Raw genomic sequence first — 20975 nt, 5'->3', positions numbered from 1 at the left:
GTAATCCACCATATGAAGAGGCTAAAGAAGAAATATTATGTAATTATGACAATGATGCATAAAATGCATTTGACAAAATCCTGCATTCATTCATGATAAAAATTTCTCAGTAAACTAAGAACAGAAGGAAGCTTCCTTAACTGATAAATAACATCTACGAAAAGCCTAGAGTTAATATTTTACTTAATGATGAGAAACTTGTGTTTTTTTTCTGCTGCAATCAGGAATAAGGCATGGATGTCTCCTCTCACCACTGCTTTTCAACATCATATTGGAAAGCCTAGTCAGAGCAATAAGACAGGAAAAGGAAATTAAATAGTATATGAATTGGGAAGAAAGAAATAAAACTATCTTTGTTTACACATGACATGATTGTGTATGTAGAAAACCCAAAAAAAATTCACAATAAAAACTTCCTGAAACTAATAAAAAATTATAGCAAAATTGCAAAATACAAGTTTAACATAAAAAGTCAATCCCTTTCATATATAACAGTAACAAGTGGATTTTGAAATTTAAAAGACCACATTACCATTTATGTTAGCACTAAAAAAAATACGTAAGTATAAATCTAACACAATAGGTACAAGATGTATATGAGGAAAACCCCAAAACTCTGAACAAAATAAAATAAACAAAAAAGGGGAGATACTCTATGTTCATGGATAGGAAGACTCAATATTGTCAAGATGTCAGTTATTCCCAACTCAATCTATAGATTCAATGTAATCGTAATCAAATTCAATTTATTTTGTGGCTATAGACTAACTGATCCTGTATTAGTCTGGTCTCACGCTGCTAATAAAGACATACCCAAGACTGGGTAATTTATTTTAAAAAGAGGTTTAATTGACTCACAGTTCCACATGACTGGGGAGGCCTCGAAATTATGGCAGATGGCAAAAAAGGAGCAAAGTCATGTTTTACACAAAGGCAGGCAAGAGAGCCTGTGCAAAGGAACTCTCCTTTATAAAACCATCAGATGGCATGAGACTTATTTGTTATCACAAGGACAGCATAGGAAAGACCTGCCCCCGTGACTCAATTACCTCCCACCAAGTCCCTCCCACAACAAGTGGAAATTATGGGAGGTACAATTCTGGATGAGATTTGGGTGGGGACACAGCCAAACTATATCAGATCCTAAGGATAATATGTAGAGGCAAAGACCCAAAATACACAATATTGAAGAACTAACACCATCCTACATCAAGACTTACTATAAAGCTACAGTAATAAAGACAGTGTCATGTTGGCAAGAGAATAGACAAATAGATAAATGGAACCCAACAGACAACCCAGGAATGGACTCATATAAGTACAATCAACTGATCTTTGACAAGGGAATAAAGGCATTATAATGAAACAAAGATCGTCTTCCAACAAATGTTGCTAGAACAACAGGACATCCACATGCAAAAAAAAAAAAAAAAAAAAAAAAAAAAGAATCTAGACACAAACTTTACACCCTTTACAAAAATTAACTCAACATGGATCATAGACTTAAATGTAAAATGTAAAACTAAAATTTCTAGAGGATGACATAGAAGAAAACCTAGATAACCCTGGGTATGGCAGCAACTTTTTAGATTCAGTAGCAAAAACATGATCGATGAAAGGAATAACTTTATTCAAATTTAAAACTTCTGCTCTGCAAAACACTGTGTCAAGAGAAAGATTAGACAAGCCACATACTGGGAGAAAAGATTTGCATTACACAGCACTGCTCAAACAAATCATAGATAACACAAATAAATGGAAAAAACATTCCATGCTCATGGATAGGAAGAATCAATATTTTTAAAATAGCTATACTACCCAAAGCAATTTATAAAATCAATGCCATTCCTATCAAACTACCAATGACATTCTTCACGGAAGTAGAAAAATACTATTTTAAAACTCATATGAAACTAAAAAGAAACACAAATAGCCAAGGCAATCCTAAGCAAAAAGATCAAAGCAGGAGGCAATGTGTACTACAGGGCAACAGTAAACAAAATGTTACTGTCACCAAAATGTTACTGTCAAACTACAGTATAAGACTATATTAACCAATACTACATGGTACTGGTACAAAAACAGACACATAGACTAATGGAAAGGAATAAAGAGCCCAGAAATTAGGCCACACAAATACAACAATCTTATCTTCAACAAAGCAGACAAAAATAAGCAATGGGGAAATGACTCCCTATTCCATAAATGGTGCTGGGATAAATGTCTAGCCATATGCAGAAAATTGAAACTGTATCCTATCCTTACACCATATACAAAATCAACTCAAGATGGATAAAACACCTAAATGTAAGAACCCAAAACTTCAAAAACCCTCTAAGACATCCTAGGCAATACCGTTCTGGACATAGGAACAGGTACAGATTTCATGAGGAGGATGCCAAAAACAATTGCAGCAAAAGTAAAATGGGGAAATGGATTTAATTAGACTAAAGAGCTTCTGCACCACAAAAGAAATTATCAACAGAGTAAACAGACAACCTACAGGATGGAAGAAAATATTTGCAAACTATGCATCTGTTGGAGGTCTAATACCCAGCATCTATAAGAAACTTAAACAAATTTACAAGAAACAACCCAAATAACCCCATTAAAAAGTGGGTAAAGTTTACATTAAAAAAAAAAAAAAACCTTCACTAAGTTCTGGGATACATGTGCAGAATGTGCAGGTCTGTTACATAGGCATATGTATGCCATGGTAGTTCGCTGCACCTACTGACCCATCCTCTAAGTTCCCTCCTTTCGCCCCCACCCCCTAACAAGCCCTGGCGTGTGTTCTCCTCCTTGTGTCCATGTGTTTTCATTGTTCAGCTCCCATTTATAAGTGAGAACATGTGGTGTTTGGTTTTCTGTTCCTGCATTAGTTTGCTAAGGATGATGGTTTCCAGCTTCATCCATGACCCTGCAAAGGACATGATCTCATTCCTTTTTATGGCTGCATAGTATTCCATGGTGTATATGTACCACATTTTCTTTATCCAGTCTATCATTGATGGGCATTTGGTTCCATGTCTTTGCTCTTGTAAACTGTCATCATGAACTCCTTTAGAGCATAGGTCTTCATACATATAAATGTTTCCTTGACAGTTCAGAATGACTCTGCATGCCCTGCTAGCCTAATTATTTGGAATGAATCATTACCTTCTATGGTCACTAATCTCCATGTGTTCACATTTATCAATATATTTTATTCTTATTTAAAGTGCTATTTTTTCTGTTTATTGACTATATATATTCTCTGCTTTAGTGGCTTGTAACAGTCCTGCTCTTCAGTCGCAATCAACAGAGGCTAGCTCTCCCTGAAATAAGGAAAACAGCAACTTATTAAAAAGACATTGGCTAGCTCACAAAAATATTAGGAGGGCTAGACAACTATACATACATTAAACAGCTAGGAAAACCACCCTAGATCATACACCAGATCATATTTGCTGAAAAAATTGCTGTTATCACAAAAATAGCAGGCAGGAAGGTCAGCGAGAGAAGAAGAAGGAGGAACAGGAGGTGGAGGAGAAAGATGGAGAGGAGAGATATTTTATCATTTTCTTTTTGGCTTTCTACATCTCATGTCAAAACTCTCTGCACCCTAACTGCCAGGCAGACTGGGAAAGCAGGTATGCTGCATTCTCCACTCTTATTGCCATAACTAAAACTTAATTTTCACCAAACCTCATAAATTGGATATTTTCTCATACACAGAAAAGGATGCTGGGAGGCCAAAATTAATACCACCTGCATTCTACAGCTCTTTAGTACTATTTCATAAGTTGTGGAAGGCTCGTGTTACATGATTTATAACAGTATAATAAATTTACATATGAGGTTATAACATAATGATAAAACAAGTAGAAAAAACAAAAATGTAGAATAGGAAGGAAAATGAAACATGTTTTGCCCCATCTTGTAGATTTATAATGACCACGAGCATCAAAAGTACCCTAACATTTCCATGTCAAAGAACATTTGAAATAAAATTAAACCCAAAATGTTCTAAAAAAATAAAGTGAGCAAAGGACATGAACGTTTTTCAAAAGAAGACATACATAGGGCCAACGATCATATGAAGAAAAGCACAACATCACTGTTCATTAGAGAATGCAAATCAAAACCACAATGAGATACCATCTCACACGAGTAAGAATGGCTATTACTAAAATGTCAAAAAATAACAGATGCTGGTGAGATTGTAGAGAAAACGGAACGTTTATACACTGTTGGTGGGAGTGTAGATTATTTCAGCCATTGTGAAAGACAGTGTGGTGATTCCTCAAACACCTAAAGACAGAAATACCAGGCCGGGAGTGGTGGTTCATGCCTGTAATCTCAGCACTTTGGGAGGCCGAGGTGGGCAGATTGCTTGAGGTCAGGAGTTGAAGACCAGCCTAGCCAGCATGGCAAAACCCTATCTCTACTAAAAATACAAAAAATAGCTGGGCGGCGTGGTGGTGCGCACCTGTAAGCCCAGCTACTCGGGAGGCTAAGGCACAAGAATTGCTTGAACCTGGGAGGTAGAGGTTGCAGTGAGCCGAGATCGTGCATTGCACTCCAGCCTGGGTGATAGAGTGAGACTCTGTCTTAAAAAAGAAAAAAAAGAAAGAAATACCATTCAACCCAGCCACTCCATTACGGATATATGCCCAATGGAATATAAATGTTTCTATTACAAAGACACATGCACACATATATTCACTGAAGCATTATTCACAGTAGCAAAGACATGGAATCAACCTAAATGCCCATTGATGGTAGACTGTATAAAGAAAATGTGGTACATATACACCATGGAATACTATGCAGCCATATAAAAACAAGATCATGTCCTTTGCAGCAACATGGATGGAGCTGGAGGTCATTATTCTAAGCAAACTAACATAGGAACTGAAAACAAAATACCGCATGTTCTCACTTACAAGTGAAGGCTAAATTATGAGAATACATGGACACAAATAGGGGAACAATGGGGACACTTGGACCCAGCTGAGGTTGGAGGGTGGAAGGAGGGAGAGGGGCAGAAAAATAACTATTAAGTACTAGAATTAGTACCCAGATGAAATAATCTGTACAACAAATTTGTGACACGAGTTTACCTATGTAATAAACCTGCATATGTACCCTTGAACCTAAAATAAAAGTTTTTTTAGAAAGAAAATATACAAAGAAGTTGTAGAACACAACAGTAAGAAAGCAAATAATCTGGTTAAAACATGAACAAAAGACCGAAGCAGACATCTCCCCTGAAAAAAACAGATAAACAGATGGCAAATAAGCATATACATGGTTATTCAGCATTATATGTCATTAGGAAATTGCAAATTAGAACAATGAAATATGTACTATATGCCTATCAGAATGGCCAAAATCCAAAACAATGACAACACTTAATGTACTCAAGGATGTGAAGCAACAGGAACTCTCATTAGTTGTTGATACAAATGGAAAATGGTACAGCCACTTTGTAAGACAGTTTCACGGGATTTTACAAAACTAAACATACGGTTATCATACAATCCAACAATCATGCTCCTTAGTGTTTACTCAAATAAATTGAAAACTTAATGTTCTTACACAATCCGGCATGTGGATGTTTATAGCTGCTTTATACATAATTGCCAAAACTTGGAAACAACCAAGATGTCCTTCAGTAAGTGAATGGATAAACTGTCACACATCCAGACAATGAAATATTATTCAGTGCTAAAAAGAAATGAGCTAGCAAGTCATGAAAGATATGGTGCAACCATAAATGTATATTACTATATGAAAAAAGTCAATCTGAAAAGGTAACACATTGTATGGGTCCAACTATATGACATTGTGGAAAAGGCAAAACTATGGAAACAGGAAAAACATCAATAGTTGCCAGGGGTGGCGGGTGGGGGATGACAGGCAGAGCAGAGAGGATTTTTAGGGTGTGAGACTACTCTACACAATAATTCAATGGTGAATACACGTCATACATTCATCAATACCCATAGAATATACAGCACCAAGAGTGGACTTTAATGTAAATCATGGACTTTGGGTGATAATAATGTGTCAGCGTAGGTTCATTGATTATAACAATTGTACTACTATAGTGTGGGATGTTTTTTGTTTTGTTTTTTGCTTTAGCTTGAACACATTTTTTAATTGAAATATGTTGTTTAATTTTCTATTCCAGGAGCATCCATCAAGCTGCTTTCAAAGGGTAAGCTGCCTGCTTCCTGTAGATGTTCTTAATCCTGAAGTTAAGGAACAGTATAGAATAAGACATTTGTATACAAATCATGTTAGTAATCCTAATCCCTAAACGTTTTCTATGGAATATTAAATGACTATATTCCCCCAAAGATATAAATTGAATTGTTGCATCCAGATGTTGATAATGGGGGAGGTTATGGATGGTCTATATTTCTTTTATCAACTTGTTCACCTATCCCGGGGCTTTCTGGCCATCAGACTGGGCATATTCTTCTTCAGAACTAATCTAAATCTCTCCTATTATAGTCTTGTCAATTTTCCATTTTATACTATGTTTAGTAAATATAGGCACTACTGTAAGGTCATTATTCTCCATCATGATCTCCAGGACCTGCATAAATGTTGTAGTTAGTCTGGAGTATGTTTTACCAGCTGCTGCTTAATGGACATTTGGCCTTGAACCCATTACTAAACCTCAGTGAGGTTTAGTTCTGTATTCTTCACCTCTATAAAATAAGGCTGATCCTATCTACTCCCTTTGATTATAGTGAACCTGATGGGAATTTGCACAAGCAAGGACCCAGCACAGGCTCTAGCCTAAAGTGCCTGCTCTGTGAACTAGATTTCTGGTTTTCTTTCTCTAAGCAGACAGCCAAGACTTGCACTTATCTTTTTATTTTAGAGAATCGGCCTCCTTCATCCTCTCAGACTGTTAGTTTGAGACTCTCCTACCAGGGCTAGAGTGTCAACTTTGCATTGTCTCCCCATTCTTCATTGGCCTATCTTTCTTTTATCTCTCTCTTCTGCAAAATCCCTCCCCTACACGTCCCTTCCAAGTCTGGGTTCTTGGCATTAGTCATTGAGCCCTACTTGCCTCCTCATATACACCTCTTTCCCAGAGTTGAGCCATCCTTGGAAGCCAAAGAAGTCTGTTTCTTCACCGCTTTGTCCTTTGGCCTTCATCTCAGAGCCCTGGGCCTTTCTCACTCTTTTTACCCTAATCCAGAACCAGGTTGCTAGATCCGGTGACAGGGGGCGTATAGAGTCCCAGTCCTCTACCACTCCAGTTGGTACTTGCCCTAACTACTCATGTTCCCACAAAAGAACCTTAACTTTTCTCCAAAACATACCTAGGTCCTGCCTCAACTGAGATGCTTTAGGGCAGGCCCAGAGCCTAGTGTTGCTCATTTTCCAGAGTGTCTAATCCTGGAGGTGCAAAGCCCATCACAGTGATCAAGAAGGTGGATGGAAAGGGCTTGAGGTTTCCCTCCTTCCAGAAACCCAAGCACTGGTGTTGCTAAGGTTCCAAAGGGATTGAGGAGGGAGATAGGAGTGAGCGAGTGAATGAGGGCTATGTTCAGAGCCCAGAGTGTAAAGCTTGAATGGAGAGGCAACAAGCAGCATGTTCAAATTGCTCTGGGCCTTCACTCCAATTACTAAGCATTTTGCATGCAAGGATGTGGACCAGAAGAGGCACAGTAGGCCCATACTCTGTGGAGTCCCAGCCACTCTCCAGATGACAATAATAATGGCTATGCACTGAGCACACTACTGGTGCACTTAATCCTCCCAACATCCCTATAGAATGGTCTCTATTGTCTGCCCCATTTATAGTATGTTGGAAACTGAGGCTGAGAGAGGTGAAGTGCCTTGCAGAGGTCTACATTCAGTCATGTTTGGGTTTAGACCGCAGTTCCACAGATCACCTAATAGTGTCTGCCTTGGGTAAGACCCTGCCCTACTCTCAGCTTCAGTTACCATATAAACAAAAAAGAACTTAAACTCTGGATTTCTCATCTCCCTACCAGTAGTAGGAGGGCCCAATGATTGATGACTGGAGCTAAGTTCCATAGCACGGAGACCCAGATCAGGCCTGAATCTGAGCCAGGGTAGTGGAAAAGGGTTAGGGAGGGGTGTAGTAGGGTGGAGAGTAACCTTTGACTACTATCACAGAACTGAGAGGCCAGACCAGGCTTAGAGAATATTTACCAGGCACTCGGATTCTCCCAAAGCATTATGGCTGCTAAAGAAAAGGTTTACCCAGGTCTCCATAGTTCATCATAGGTGGATCTATTGTTTACAAAGCAATTTCGCATTCATTATCTCCCACAAGCCTTAAAACAAATCTGATCAGTGGGAGTCAGCCTAGAGTCCAACAGATGCCCTATTTGATACCTGCCTCTCTAAGTCTCAGAAAAACTAAGAGATTATTCCCTAGTGACAGTAAGATCTCTGCAGAGAAGCTGCCTCTCTGGTGAATCTTCAGGTTAAGAAATAAATCAAAAGTTCCAGTTAAATAAACCAGACTAAACCTCCCTGTCTGTTCCTCCCCATCACCACACACACACACAAACAAAAACCAGAGGAAACCTGAAGCCAAGTTCTGTCAAGCACTGGGCAATGTTCTTACTCGCTTCTCTTCCAGACATCCCTGGGGCTGGATCAAACAGTGATTTCCAATCTACAGTTCCAAGGTAATTTACTGATTCAGTACACAAATATTTCCCAAGACCCTACCATGTACAAGGGCGCTTTATTTCACTGGGTTCAAACATACTTCCCTATGCCCCTTCAAGGTGCTCAAATTTCAGAAGATTCAGATAAGATCTCAAATAACTCTAAGGTAGACAAAATAGTCTCCATCAGTCCATCAGGAAGGGGGAATTGATAACGGGATTCATAGAAGAGGAAGAGTGTTTTCTGAGAGGAGCATCACTACATAGGGCTTCAGGGAGAAGGGCACATTTCAACTGAACCTTGACGAATAGAGACAGCTGGGTAAGTTGGTAATGTGCCTGTAGTCCCAGCTACACAGAAGGCTAAGGTGGAAGGATTGCTTCATCCCAGGAGTTCGAGGCTGTAGTGAGCTATGATAGTGCCACTGCACTCCAGCCTGAGTGACAAGTGAGACTACATCTCTTAAAGAAAAATTGGGAGATTTTGAACAATATTTTTTCTTTCTGCAATTAGAAAATTGTAGAGAGAAACAGCCTAGTAGAAAGAATTGCATATGCAAAGATAGTTTTATTTTCGTGGAAAGAGTGCTGACCTGGTAGTCAATGGACCTGGGTTCACTTCCTTAAAGATTATCTTCCTCTCTCAAGCCATCAGTTTCCTAATCTGTTAAATAATAATATTGGGTTAGTCAGCCTCTAAAGATCCTCCATGTGCTTCCACTCTGACATATTTTTTCAAATATCAGATAGTATAGTTTGCCTCAGAATTGAACAGGTGAAAGAATAATGGGAGGTAATTGGGTCTATATTGTGAAGACTTGAATGCCAGGCCTGAAAGCTTGAGCAGAGAAAGAAAATAGAAGCTAAGCCCCAATTCTAAACCCTGATGTTGTGTATTTGGCCCGGACCAATTGAAGAACTCTGCCTTGCAGTCAGGGTGGCCCAGAATTTGAACCTAGCTTTACCACACACCAGCCATGTGCATTTAAATAGTCATGCCACCTCTCTGAGCCTCAGTTTCTACATCTCTAAAATGGGAATGACAATAACTCATGGGGCTGTTGTGAAGATAAAATAATATGCAAAAAGTGTAAAAAGTGCCAACAGCTATATTACTTTCCTGCCTCTTAGTCCCTTCTCCCCAGCACCAGACTTTAATTGGTCTTTTCTGATCAATTACTCATTTTCCTTCTTCTCTGAAACAAGTTTCAAAACATATACAGAATCCAACCACTTATCTTCACCCACACTGTCATTAACTTGTATTATTGCAATAGTCTTTTTTTTTTTATATATATACTTTAAGTTCTAGGGTACATGTGCATAACGTGGAGGTTTGTTACATATGTATACTTGTGCCATGTTGCTGTGCTGCACCCATCAACTCATCAGCACCCATCAACTCGTCATTTACATCAGGTGTAACTCCCAATGCAATCCCTCCCCCTCCCCCCTCCCCATGATAGGCCCCGGTGTGTGATGTTCCCCTTCCCGAGTCCAAGTGATCTCATTGTTCAGTTCCCACCTATGAGTGAGAACATGCCGTGTTTGGTTTTCTGTTCTTGTGATAGTTTGCTAAGAATGATGGTTTCCAGCTGCATCCATGTCCCTACAAAGGACACAAACTCATCCTTTTTTATGGCTGCATAGTATTCCATGGTGTATATGTGCCACATTTTCTTAATCCAGTCTGTCACTGATGGACATTTGGGTTGCTGCCTGATTCTGTCTACTTACAGTCTATTTTTGATCCAAAGGCCAGAGAGAGCCATTCAAAATTTAACTCAAATCATGTCACTCCTCTGCTCTAAACCCTGTAATGTCTCCCTACCTCAAAGCAAAAACTAGAATTTTTGCAATGGCCTATTTCCCTTCAGCTTTTAGACCTCATCGAGTCTTTAGCTACACTGTCTTCCTTGCACTTTCTCCAACAGAAAATGAACATTCTCTTTCCACTTGTTTTTTTCTTCTGAATCCTCTCTCCTCTTACCTCACTCCATTAACTCTTTCATATTTTACTTAAATGTCAATTCTCAGTGAAGTCACCCTAGACTATCACATTTAAAATTGCGACATCCACCTCCCAGCATTCTGTATATTCCTTCCCTGTTTTTTTTTCTCCATAGAGTCGATTACTGTCTGATATACCATAAAATTTAATTACTTATCAGTGTTTCTCCCCACTGTTATATATGCTTAATAAAGCCAGAGGCTTTATCTGCTCACCACTGATGTCTCCATACATAGAACAGCACTAAGTACTCAATAAATATTTGTTGAGTGAATACAGTGGTCCCATACTGTATGCCAAGCACTAAGTTAAGCAGTTTGCTTGCATTATCTGAGGAAATACTGCTTGTAAGGTAGATACAATTAGGTTCTCTATTTTTAAAAGGGGAAACCCATGAAACTCAGAGAGGTTAAGTGACTTTCCCAAAGCCATAGAGGGATTAGCTAAATGGGGATGGGGGTGCCAGGTTATGTTGGATTTTGTGTAGGAGCAAATTTCCTGAGTAGGAAACAGCCTGGAGTAAAGGCTGTGGTAGGTCTTGGGGGCGCTGGGTGGAGAGGAGGAACACAAGAGGTGACCTGGTTTCTTGAGGCAAGGTACTGATTTCATTGGCATCTACTAGCAAGTCTATGTCTTTTTCAACGATTGGAGTTTTACAAAGAAAACTTTTTTAGTTTGCTGCAGGGGCTATGGATTTGAGACTGCAAGAGTTCTGGCCCCTTGAGGCACTAGATTTCGGACAGAAGCCATACCTGGCAGAAAAGAGACACCTGAGAGTAGTGGACTGACATGAAAATAGGAAAGTTTATTATCTACATGGTTCTTCTCTCTCTCTCCTACCATTTTTCATAACTTACGTTATTCATCTTTCTTTAATTTGTGCATATTTGTAAAACATTCGATTAATTCAGCCTGCCATCCACTACAGTGTAATCTTAGGAAGGCAGAGCAAGAATTGTCTTTTATTCATTGCTGTATCCCCACGCCTACACAGTATCTGGCACACAGTAGACACTCAACAGAGTTGTGAAATGAATCTTTGCCCTTGGAAACAAAGGCGCCCTCTTGATGGAGGGAGTGAGGAGAGTAAGGGAAATCTCTTTTCGTTGGCAGCCTGGGCCAGTGCCCTGCGGTAAACCCCTGCGAGGGAATTTGGGCAGAAGGAGACTGCAGATGCAGGTTGGACGCGGGAAGATCGGTGAAAGGGAGGAGGCCGCGGTGTAAGGACTGATTCCTAGAGAGCGGAACTTTGCCCGGTTTCTGCAGGTCTCTGTCTGACTTTGCGGGGAGCTGGTCAGAAACCCCTGGAGGAGTTCCTGTCCCCAAAAGCACAATACTGACGCTATGGGGACCAGATGGACAGAATCAAGAAAGATGAGACAGAAAGGCCTGGGAGCTTGGGGAGTGGGTGAACAAGTTCCTGTGAAAGTGAAATGGCCCTTCATTTGAATGTAAATGCTATGTAAAAGCCTGAAGCCCCTTGACGTCAGCCCAGCCATTGGTGGCCTATCTATACAGGGCTACCAGTCACCTGGATACCCTCGCAGGAAACGTGGGATGGAGTAGTCTGAGGGGTGCAGAGGAGTTTGCGGCACAACTACGTACTGATAAATTTATTATCTGGGCTTCTCAAAGTCGAGTTGGGGCCTTACAGGGACCTCAGGATGGCTTAGGGAGCGCCTTCTACCCAAGCCACGATGTACGGAAGCTGCCTTTTGGAGAAAGAAACAGGCATGTACCCGGGCACTCTCAGGATCCCTGGGGGTGGCGGCACAGCTGGGACAGGAGGCACGGGGGACGGTGGGAGTCCTATACCAGCCTCCAATTTCGCTGTGGCACCGGCTTTCTCGCACTATATGGGCTATCCTCATATGCCCAGCATGGATCCTCACAGGCAGTCTCTGGGAGACTGGGGCTCACCTTACAGTCCCCCGCGAGAAGACTGGAGCGTGTATCCTGGGCAGTCTAGTACAATGGGCACAGTGCCGGTGAACGACATGACCTCGAGCCCCGCCGCTTTCTGCTCGACCGACTACAGCAACTTGGGCCCTGCGGGCGGTGGAACTAGCGGTAGCAGCCTACCAGGCCCGGCTGGTGGATCGCTTGTCCCGATGGACGCAGGCGCCGCCAACGCCAGTTCCCCCAGCAGGAGCCGCCACAGCCCCTATGCATGGATGCGCAAGACCGTGCAGGTGACGGGTGAGTAATCAATTCCAATGCCCACACACTTTTCCTTCCTTCCCTTCTGCGCTAGTTCTCTGGGTCGGCCTGCGCTCGCACTTCTCAAGCCTCTCCCAAGAGGGCTTAGCTGAGGAGACCCCTATATGGCTGACTGACCTATTAGGCATCTCCCTCGCGTTCGCCTGGGCTCAAAACTCTCTCATTGAGTGCAGCGATTGGGACTAAACCTACCCTAGAGGTGATTTTCGCCTTTCGCTGCTCCATGAAAAAAGTGAGTGAGTGAACAATGGGTATGTTGAGCCACAAGGATGAGGATGCAATCCTGTAGTTGCCCACATGGGAAAAGAGATGCATGAGAAAGTTCAACGAGTGAATGAAGAGAGAGGGCAGCTGTGGTGTCTCGTTGTTCAGGCACTGCTGCTTGACTTCCATTTCCAAACCCTTACCCATCCGAGTGGGCTGTCTCCCACCTCCCCGCCCCCAAAGCTGGTGATGCTCAATTTAGCTTCACAGTGCTTGGCTGGCAACAGACTCTCCAGTTTAGCCACGAAGTCCCCGGCGGCAAAGCAGCCTCGTCACCCTGGCCTCTCAGGGAAGTTCCAGCTTCCTTCCTACAAGTTGGCAGAGGCAAATTGGCCTAAAATCCATTGCCGTCTTACAACGTCCTTTCTTCTAACCCAAGTGTTAAGGCAGGCGAGAAGGCTAGAGCACTGACCTGGCACATAATACGGTGACTAACCCTCACACCCGCTGGGCACGCAAACGAATCAGCTCCAGCACTAATAAATGGCTAAAGCCCTCATAACTATCAATGCAGGCGTCTCTCAGGCGTAGGGGCTGAATACAGGTCTGCGGCAGCGCCCAGGAAGGCACAGCGATCGCGATCTCAGCCTAACCAGCAAGCCAGTGGGCGACTGCTGGGAGCCAGGGCGAGGGAAGTGGCTGTTCTACTTTAATCTTAGACCGGAGCGCGGAGGGGGGGGGGGGGGGAGGAATGTTTGTTTTCAACTGTTGTTCTTTTATTACATTCTTATTATTCCAACCCTCGCTCCCTGTCATTAGAGAAAATTAGTAAAAATCGACTCTGAGTATTTTCATCCCTCTGGGGAGGAAATGGCATTTCAATAGCATTTGTCCACAATGATTATGCTCCTGTTCTCAGTTCTGCACTTTGTCTTTCCTCCAAAAAGCAAAGGCAGGAGGGTGGGAAATGACCCACTTTTACCATTAGGAGAACGTTTAGCCAGGAAGAGGAAGTTCTGTGTATTAGAACATCACTAGAGTAGCAATCCCAAGGTGAAAGTAGAGTTCAGATACTTGGCTGAACTCGTTTCAAGCGTTTGCAAGTAAGTCTGCATTTTTTTAAAATATGAGTGAGTCTGTCGACGAAGTAGAACAGAAAAAGAGGTTAGGGTGGGGCATTCCCGGAGTTTTTATTACATCTAATCTCGGGGTTATAATTAACATCCACTCACTAAACCCTAACAATCAGAAAAAGACACAAAAGCTAGAAAAGTAGTTGCTCGCAGTCTAGGATTATGTTTTGAAACACATTAAGAGGAAGGTCACTGGTGTGCTGTTTGCAATAGAGAACAAGAGAGGAAATGGATGAGATAAAAGAAATTATCTCCAGCCTTGATTTTTCCGTTTTTGAGGAAAAATATGACAGTTTTGTCTGATTAAAGGTCTTCCATTTACATTTGCTTTTATTAGCCTGAGTCTGTCTCTTGGGTAATTCTACTGCCAGGAAAGTTTTCGAAAAGGGCTCCTTAGTCTCTTGCACCTTCATCATTAGCTAAACCCTCAAACCTGACTTTACAATGGCATCTTCACAAGATTTTCTATCCAATTTCTATGAGAAGTTTAAAATTGACTGATATTGGAACCCTTTAGATTATTGGCAGCCTATTCTATAGATAAGGCTTCATTCAATTAAAACTTTGTTTAATTTTAATGTCTTATAAATGAAAATAACCCCTTAGCTGTATTCTTATAGTCTAAGGTGCATATTTAGCAGCAATTTAAGAATATGATGAAAAACTTTGGTTATCTCCCTAGAAAAATGCACAAAGGCACAGCAGCACACACACAAGTAATTTGTTACATAATTTCAGGAGATTCATGGATCCATTGAAGCCCTTTCAAGGAACATCAGGTTATAAACCCCACGAAAAAAGTTAAACCGATCACCTCACTGGGCCACCCACTGAGGACCAAAATGCACCCATTTATATGCTTAGCGCATAGTGGATCTTAAATATTTGTTTAATGAATGATTGAGTCAGATCCTCCTAAATTTTCCACTTCACCCTGTAGTATTGTGGGACAACATAAGGTTTATGACTGAGAGGAAAAGATGAACTTCAATATGAAAGTAACCCTTGATTAAGGTAGTCAAATGAAAGTTATTTCCATTACTGAAAAATGTTTTAAATAAACTTAAAAAAAGAAAAATACACGTATTAGTGGACAATCAGAAAACATTTCATAGCGACCATTATAGCATGTGATTTTCTAATGAAAGCAAAGAGGCTGACACATAGAGTAAATGACTGCTCCCTAAGTGATCTGATTTAAATGGAAGACATGTTTATTTACTCTTAGTTCTCTAAGTGGTCTATTTCTATACATATCTAACTTTAAATATTATGCAAAAAGGATTATGACAGAAAAGTTTCTATGGAAAGTTAAATATTTTCATGCGCTTTCACATTTTAAACATTGGTGAGGTGATAACCTAAGCAGGCTAGAGAGAGACTTTTCTGTTAGAAGTGGAAAAGAGGGGGAGAGGAGGAAGTAATTGTGATTGATTCTGATTCTGATTGATTGTTTTAAGCCACTGGACAACATGGAGGAATTTATGCTTAAAAGGCATTATTCAATAAGGGCACTTCATGAAATTAGTTGCTTAATAATTCTCGAGAGTTATCATTGTCTTCCTTGGTTTTGCTCATTTCACAGGACAACTTTTAAAAAATGAATTTGGATGCAATTTTTAGCTATAAACAGTGAAATAAATCCCATAAGATGAAAAGTCCTCACAGTGGGGTCAATTAGACAGTACTTCCTACAGAAAAATATTTGTTTTTATTATCTTTACACTCACTCCCATCATCATCATCACCTCTATGTTTGGAGAGTGACTTTCTGCCTAGCGGCACTTTTGCAGCCAGTCTTTCAAATGAACAGCATTTTAATTTTATTTAGGGTGACAAGTTATCATATATTGTGACATTTGCTTGTGAATTCTGGGGAGATAATGTGGTTGGGAGGATGGGAAGGACTCCATCCATCTTTAACTACAGAAGTTTTTCTGACTCTTTGAGGAGAAGGCAAATACATCTTAGATAGTATTAATTTTCTAAATAAACTCAATAACGGCTGAAAATGGAGCCCAACACACTCAGAAATGTCGTAGTCTCTAGAAGAAGAAAACAGCTTGAACAATAAAAGTTCGTTCTGTTAGTGCTATTTTTTAGTGCTTGGGTATGGGAATATGGACATTATACTTTACCAGAAAATGTCCAAATCCCCTTCATCGTCTATTCTGGTTTCATCATTTTATCTGGTTTCATCATTTAAGAAGAAGAGGCAATGGGATTGGGAGAGACAATTTGAGGAGAGGGACACAAAAGGAGCACCAGGAAATTCAAATTTATTTCTCTTCGTAAACTGTGTAGTCAGTTTTTTTCCCCTGAGCTACATCTTCTTGGAGTTTCAGGTCTTATCTATCAGATTTTGGCAACAGACTCTTTTTAACACTTCACATGGCTTTGATATGCAGCCAGGCTCTTCCTTACCCCTCCTTTCTTCAGAGGTTATATTGCCGGAAAGGGTAGGATTTTTATGGCAAATAAAGGGGCCTGGTCTTAACTTTATTGTCGTCAGAAGAAACTGCAAGAGGGGAATTTATGACCAATGGGGGTGGGGAAGGACTACAGTGTTTCCAGAGTTATTGATGTCTGATTATATTTATTGATGATCAAAGAGCATAAAACATGGATAAAGACAAGTTGAATTTTTAACCAGTCTGCCTCAAGTTATAATTTAAACACTCAGCAACTTTAAGATTAAGAAGAGTTTTAGAAAACATGATTTCAAAGATACATTTCGATCTCAAGATTCGATGTTCTAGAAATAAATTAAATCTCCAAGTTTTCATTTTTTCTCTAAATATACATTCTGTCTTTGCAACATGCCCAAAGGCAAACTTCTGGTTTCCAGGTTTTTGCTTAGATTCAGAAAATCAGCTCAGAATTTAGGAGTTTAAGGTAGGTTAACTGACTGGACCACATAGTTTTCCTTTTCTAAGGGCAGGGAAAGGAGATTTTATTCAGTTCATTATTTAGCCATTTAGATTAATCTTAAAATATATCACTTATCTAAAATTTGTTTCTTCACTCATGTCCTTTTTTTTCCCTTTTCTGGAGATGAAAGGGTGTCTCACATTTGTTTGGGGCTTGTAAATTCTGAACCAATTGGCTGGTGTTCCTGAATGTAAAGAAGAAGATTCAGAATGGGATCTGATGCTATGTAACTCTTTTGCTCTTTTGTTAGGCCTGTGCTGTATCTTAACACTTCAATGGAGTTTAGGGAATCACTTTAAAGACGTCTTTGTCCTAGGGATCGCCCCCAAAAAATCACATAAAAAACAACCAGGGAAGATCAGAAGGAGTATTTAAAACCCACAGAGAAAAGGAAGAAGATCCTGGAGGAGGGTAGAGAAATTAAAAAGAAAAGGGAACTTCCTAAGTACCTTTGGAAATTTTGAAAGGAAGGATAAAGCTCTATTTGAAGGAGGGCATGAGGAATTAGTTAAATGTTGTAACACAAAGCAAATGTTTGTATATCCTTTCAAAGGGCATGGAATACTCACTTTATTCTGCTTAAGTCAATACCTCCTCCTTCCCCCATTCACTATCCACTTGGTAATAAAAATTAAGACTCCCACATAAAAACTATTTTTTTTTCTAATAGGTAACGGGGTTTTCTGAAACAGAATCTGCTAAATGACAATTAATATTTTCTTTTTAAATTACTATTCAAACCAAACTCTAGGAAACTATGTAACTGTAGTGTCAGGATCCCACAAGTGTTTTCCACTCTTGGGCCATTATTATGCATCCCAGCATATTTGAACTTGGAATAACATTTAGTTAGCATGCTTAAATAGGAGTCAAAGATATATGCTTGGGTCCCCACTCCTCAATTCTCTAACACAAAGTCATTTACCCTGAGTTTCATGTTCTTATCTGTAAAATGGAGATAAGACATGTTCTGCACAATTCAAGAAGGTAGGTAAGAGGTTTAACAGGAACAGTATGGAAAGACTGCATAAAATGTAATGGGAAGTACCTGTATAATGGCATTACTATTACTGCCAATGCTAATCACATATGTAAGTGGGAAGGTAATAAACACCATGGGTTAAAGTGTTTAAGCATTTTCAATGCTCTGCTATAAAAATAGGTCAAGATGGGATGATTGTGATTTGACCAATCATTTTAGGAGAAACATTAATTAAAGAGATATTGATTTTATGTATAAAGAGAGATATAGATATATAGATATATGTCTATGTCTATAGATGGTAGACGAGATATTGCTATCACAGCCACAGATGAGAATGTATTTAATGGAGAAATGGACTTTTATGAATATTTGATTCAAAAATATATTTATCTTATATTTTAAAGTAAAGATGAAGGTGGGAAGAGTGTCTATGATTTCTTTAACTAAAACAATCTCCAAGAAGCAGAAAATGATTAAATGCAATGGTTTCTCTCCTAACAGGTAAAACCAGGACAAAAGAAAAGTATCGTGTAGTTTACACTGATCATCAAAGATTGGAGTTGGAAAAGGAATTCCATTGCAACACATATATCACCATCCGGAGAAAATCAGAGCTGGCAGTTAACCTGGGCCTTTCTGAGAGACAGGTACACCAGAAGTATATCAAACATGTCCCATATAGTCAATTTCAATAGAATCAGAATTCTAGAATTGTAAACTCCCTTGATGCATTGCCTTATCCCAAGTAGCTTGCATTTCGACCACGTGTGAATGCACATTGACATTGCTCTTGTCTATCTCCAGCAAGAGATATATAATATTTCATCACCCTTGTTCACTCATTTATATGTTTCATTAATACTTTACTAATAGGAAGACAAATTTCCTATTTGTAATAGTATACTAATAGGAAGAAAATAGGAAGAATAGTATACTATTAATAGTATACTATTACTGATAGGAAGATAAATTTTCTATTTTATTTTATTTTATTAATATTTTACTAATAGGACTTTTTAGTGAAATATTAATAAAACATAGAAATGGCTGATTATAATTACCTTTGCTATTTAAATATCTCTCTCTTATCAGCACTCCTCAGCATCTATCATTCCAGCGTTATTTATTTCCACCTGTGCAACAGTGGAGGCGGGTAAGGTATAATATTAAGATTATTGCATTCAGAGTTAGTAGCCCTAGACTTGGGTCTCAGTTTCATCTCATGCAAAGTACTTGCCCTCTCTAAGTCTCAAGCTTTTTTTCTAACCTGTTAAGTGGGCATATTTCACAAGGTCATTGTGAGGCTCAAATGAAGTGATGCATATGAAGGGGCTTTGTAAATGCTAAAGTCTGTGTACAATATCAGAAATCACTAAGTTAACTGCATTCAGTATGTTGCTTCATTGTGTTTCAGGTGAAAATCTGGTTTCAGAATCGCAGAGCCAAGGAGAGAAAGATGATCAAAAAGAAAATCTCCCAGTTTGAGAATAGTGGAGGCTCGGTGCAAAGTGACTCTGGCTCCATCAGCCCTGGGGAACTGCCTAACACTTTTTTCACCACACCATCTGCTGTTCGTGGATTTCAGCCTATTGAGATACAGCAGGTTATAGTCTCTGAATGAAAGAAAGCAAAGAGAAATTTAAAGTGGTCTGTTTTTAGTGGTGCCTTTTGGGTCTCTAAGCTATCTGCAGGGGAGTTGGAGCAGGGTGTAATTCCCTGTAAGGCAGTATTTGGAACAGATGGATGTACAATGGGTTGAAGATAATTTAGAGGACTCTTACTTTTAGAAACTATCCCCAGAAAACTCCTGTCATGTGCTGTGCTATATGTCAGTCACTCAGGAAGCTTAGTAGTAAGCTATATAATTAAAAGCTAGAATCATAGGCCCTTCCAAGTCTGTTCACAATTTCAGAAACTTGCTTATGAATAGACTGTAAAATACAATTTTGCCAGAAAGCACATTTGTGTATGTGTACTTTTGTTTGTTATTTGATGCTAGGTGTTTTCTTTTATGCTATCTTTAAGGAGTGAAAAGAAAGTAAACCAAAGTTTATCTATCGTTAGCTACCTTTCTAAGTGTTTAATTCAAAAGCTAACATAATTTTTATAACAAGATAAATGTTTTAAAAATCATCAGAAGGTGATTCTGATTCCATTGTCACTACTTAACAAGAACAACCAATAAAATAGACAATTTTGGCCCTCAGTCATACTTGTCTGGCATCAATTATCTCAGAACTTTCAACCTGCAGTGTCATTTTAAAATCTTGTCAAAACAATGAACCCAGACTAAAACAAAAGAGGCCAGCTTGGTTGAGTAAGGCACATCTCCAACTCATAGAATAAACTCTACCCCCACTTTTATCTCTCCATTCCCATTCCAGTAAGACTTGTGTAAGCACAAGACAGTGAACTGATATGTATCCCGTATGTGCCATCACCTTTCAACCTGTTCAGTTTTACCCACATCATGTCATGTCAATGTAGTTTACTGGTTTATAATCCAAGAAGCTGCAGTTTACAGATTAAAAACACACAGCTTGACTAAGAAAAGGGGTTGCAGTGATCCAGGCTGCCAAGAGCTTTTAGTGTGGGTCCAGCATACTGTTTGCATATTGAAGTGGACAAAGACTAGGCTGCGAGTCCTTTTGAATTGAGATGGTTTAAAGGAAAGCTTGATTAAAGCGTAAAAGCCATCAGGGTACAACTTTTGCTTTCAAGATACACTCTCATTGTTCTTAAGAAAATTAGAATTTTGAGCACAACTATCTGTCTTTGAGTTGGGAGTAAGAAATGTATCCTCCCTTTCCTTATGAAAATCTCAGAAAGAGGTTTTA

General features: G+C 39.6%; 1 protein-coding gene across 1 annotated transcript; it reads left to right on the top strand.

Annotated features, from left to right (window-relative positions):
* The first annotated feature begins 12162 nt into the window (after positions 1-12162).
* On the top strand, positions 12163-20344 carry LOC105496961 (caudal type homeobox 4). The gene is made up of 3 exons (XM_011767589.3): positions 12163-12864; positions 18640-18785; positions 19553-20344. Exons 1-3 carry the CDS (start codon positions 12363-12365, stop codon positions 19757-19759), a joined length of 855 nt encoding a protein of 284 aa, XP_011765891.2. The 5' UTR covers positions 12163-12362; the 3' UTR covers positions 19760-20344.
* The last annotated feature ends 631 nt before the right edge of the window (positions 20345-20975 follow it).

This window comes from Macaca nemestrina, chromosome X (genome assembly GCF_043159975.1).
Source record: "Macaca nemestrina isolate mMacNem1 chromosome X, mMacNem.hap1, whole genome shotgun sequence".
Taxonomy (NCBI): domain Eukaryota; kingdom Metazoa; phylum Chordata; class Mammalia; order Primates; family Cercopithecidae; genus Macaca; species Macaca nemestrina.
This window is presented reverse-complemented; position numbering and strand designations above follow the sequence as displayed.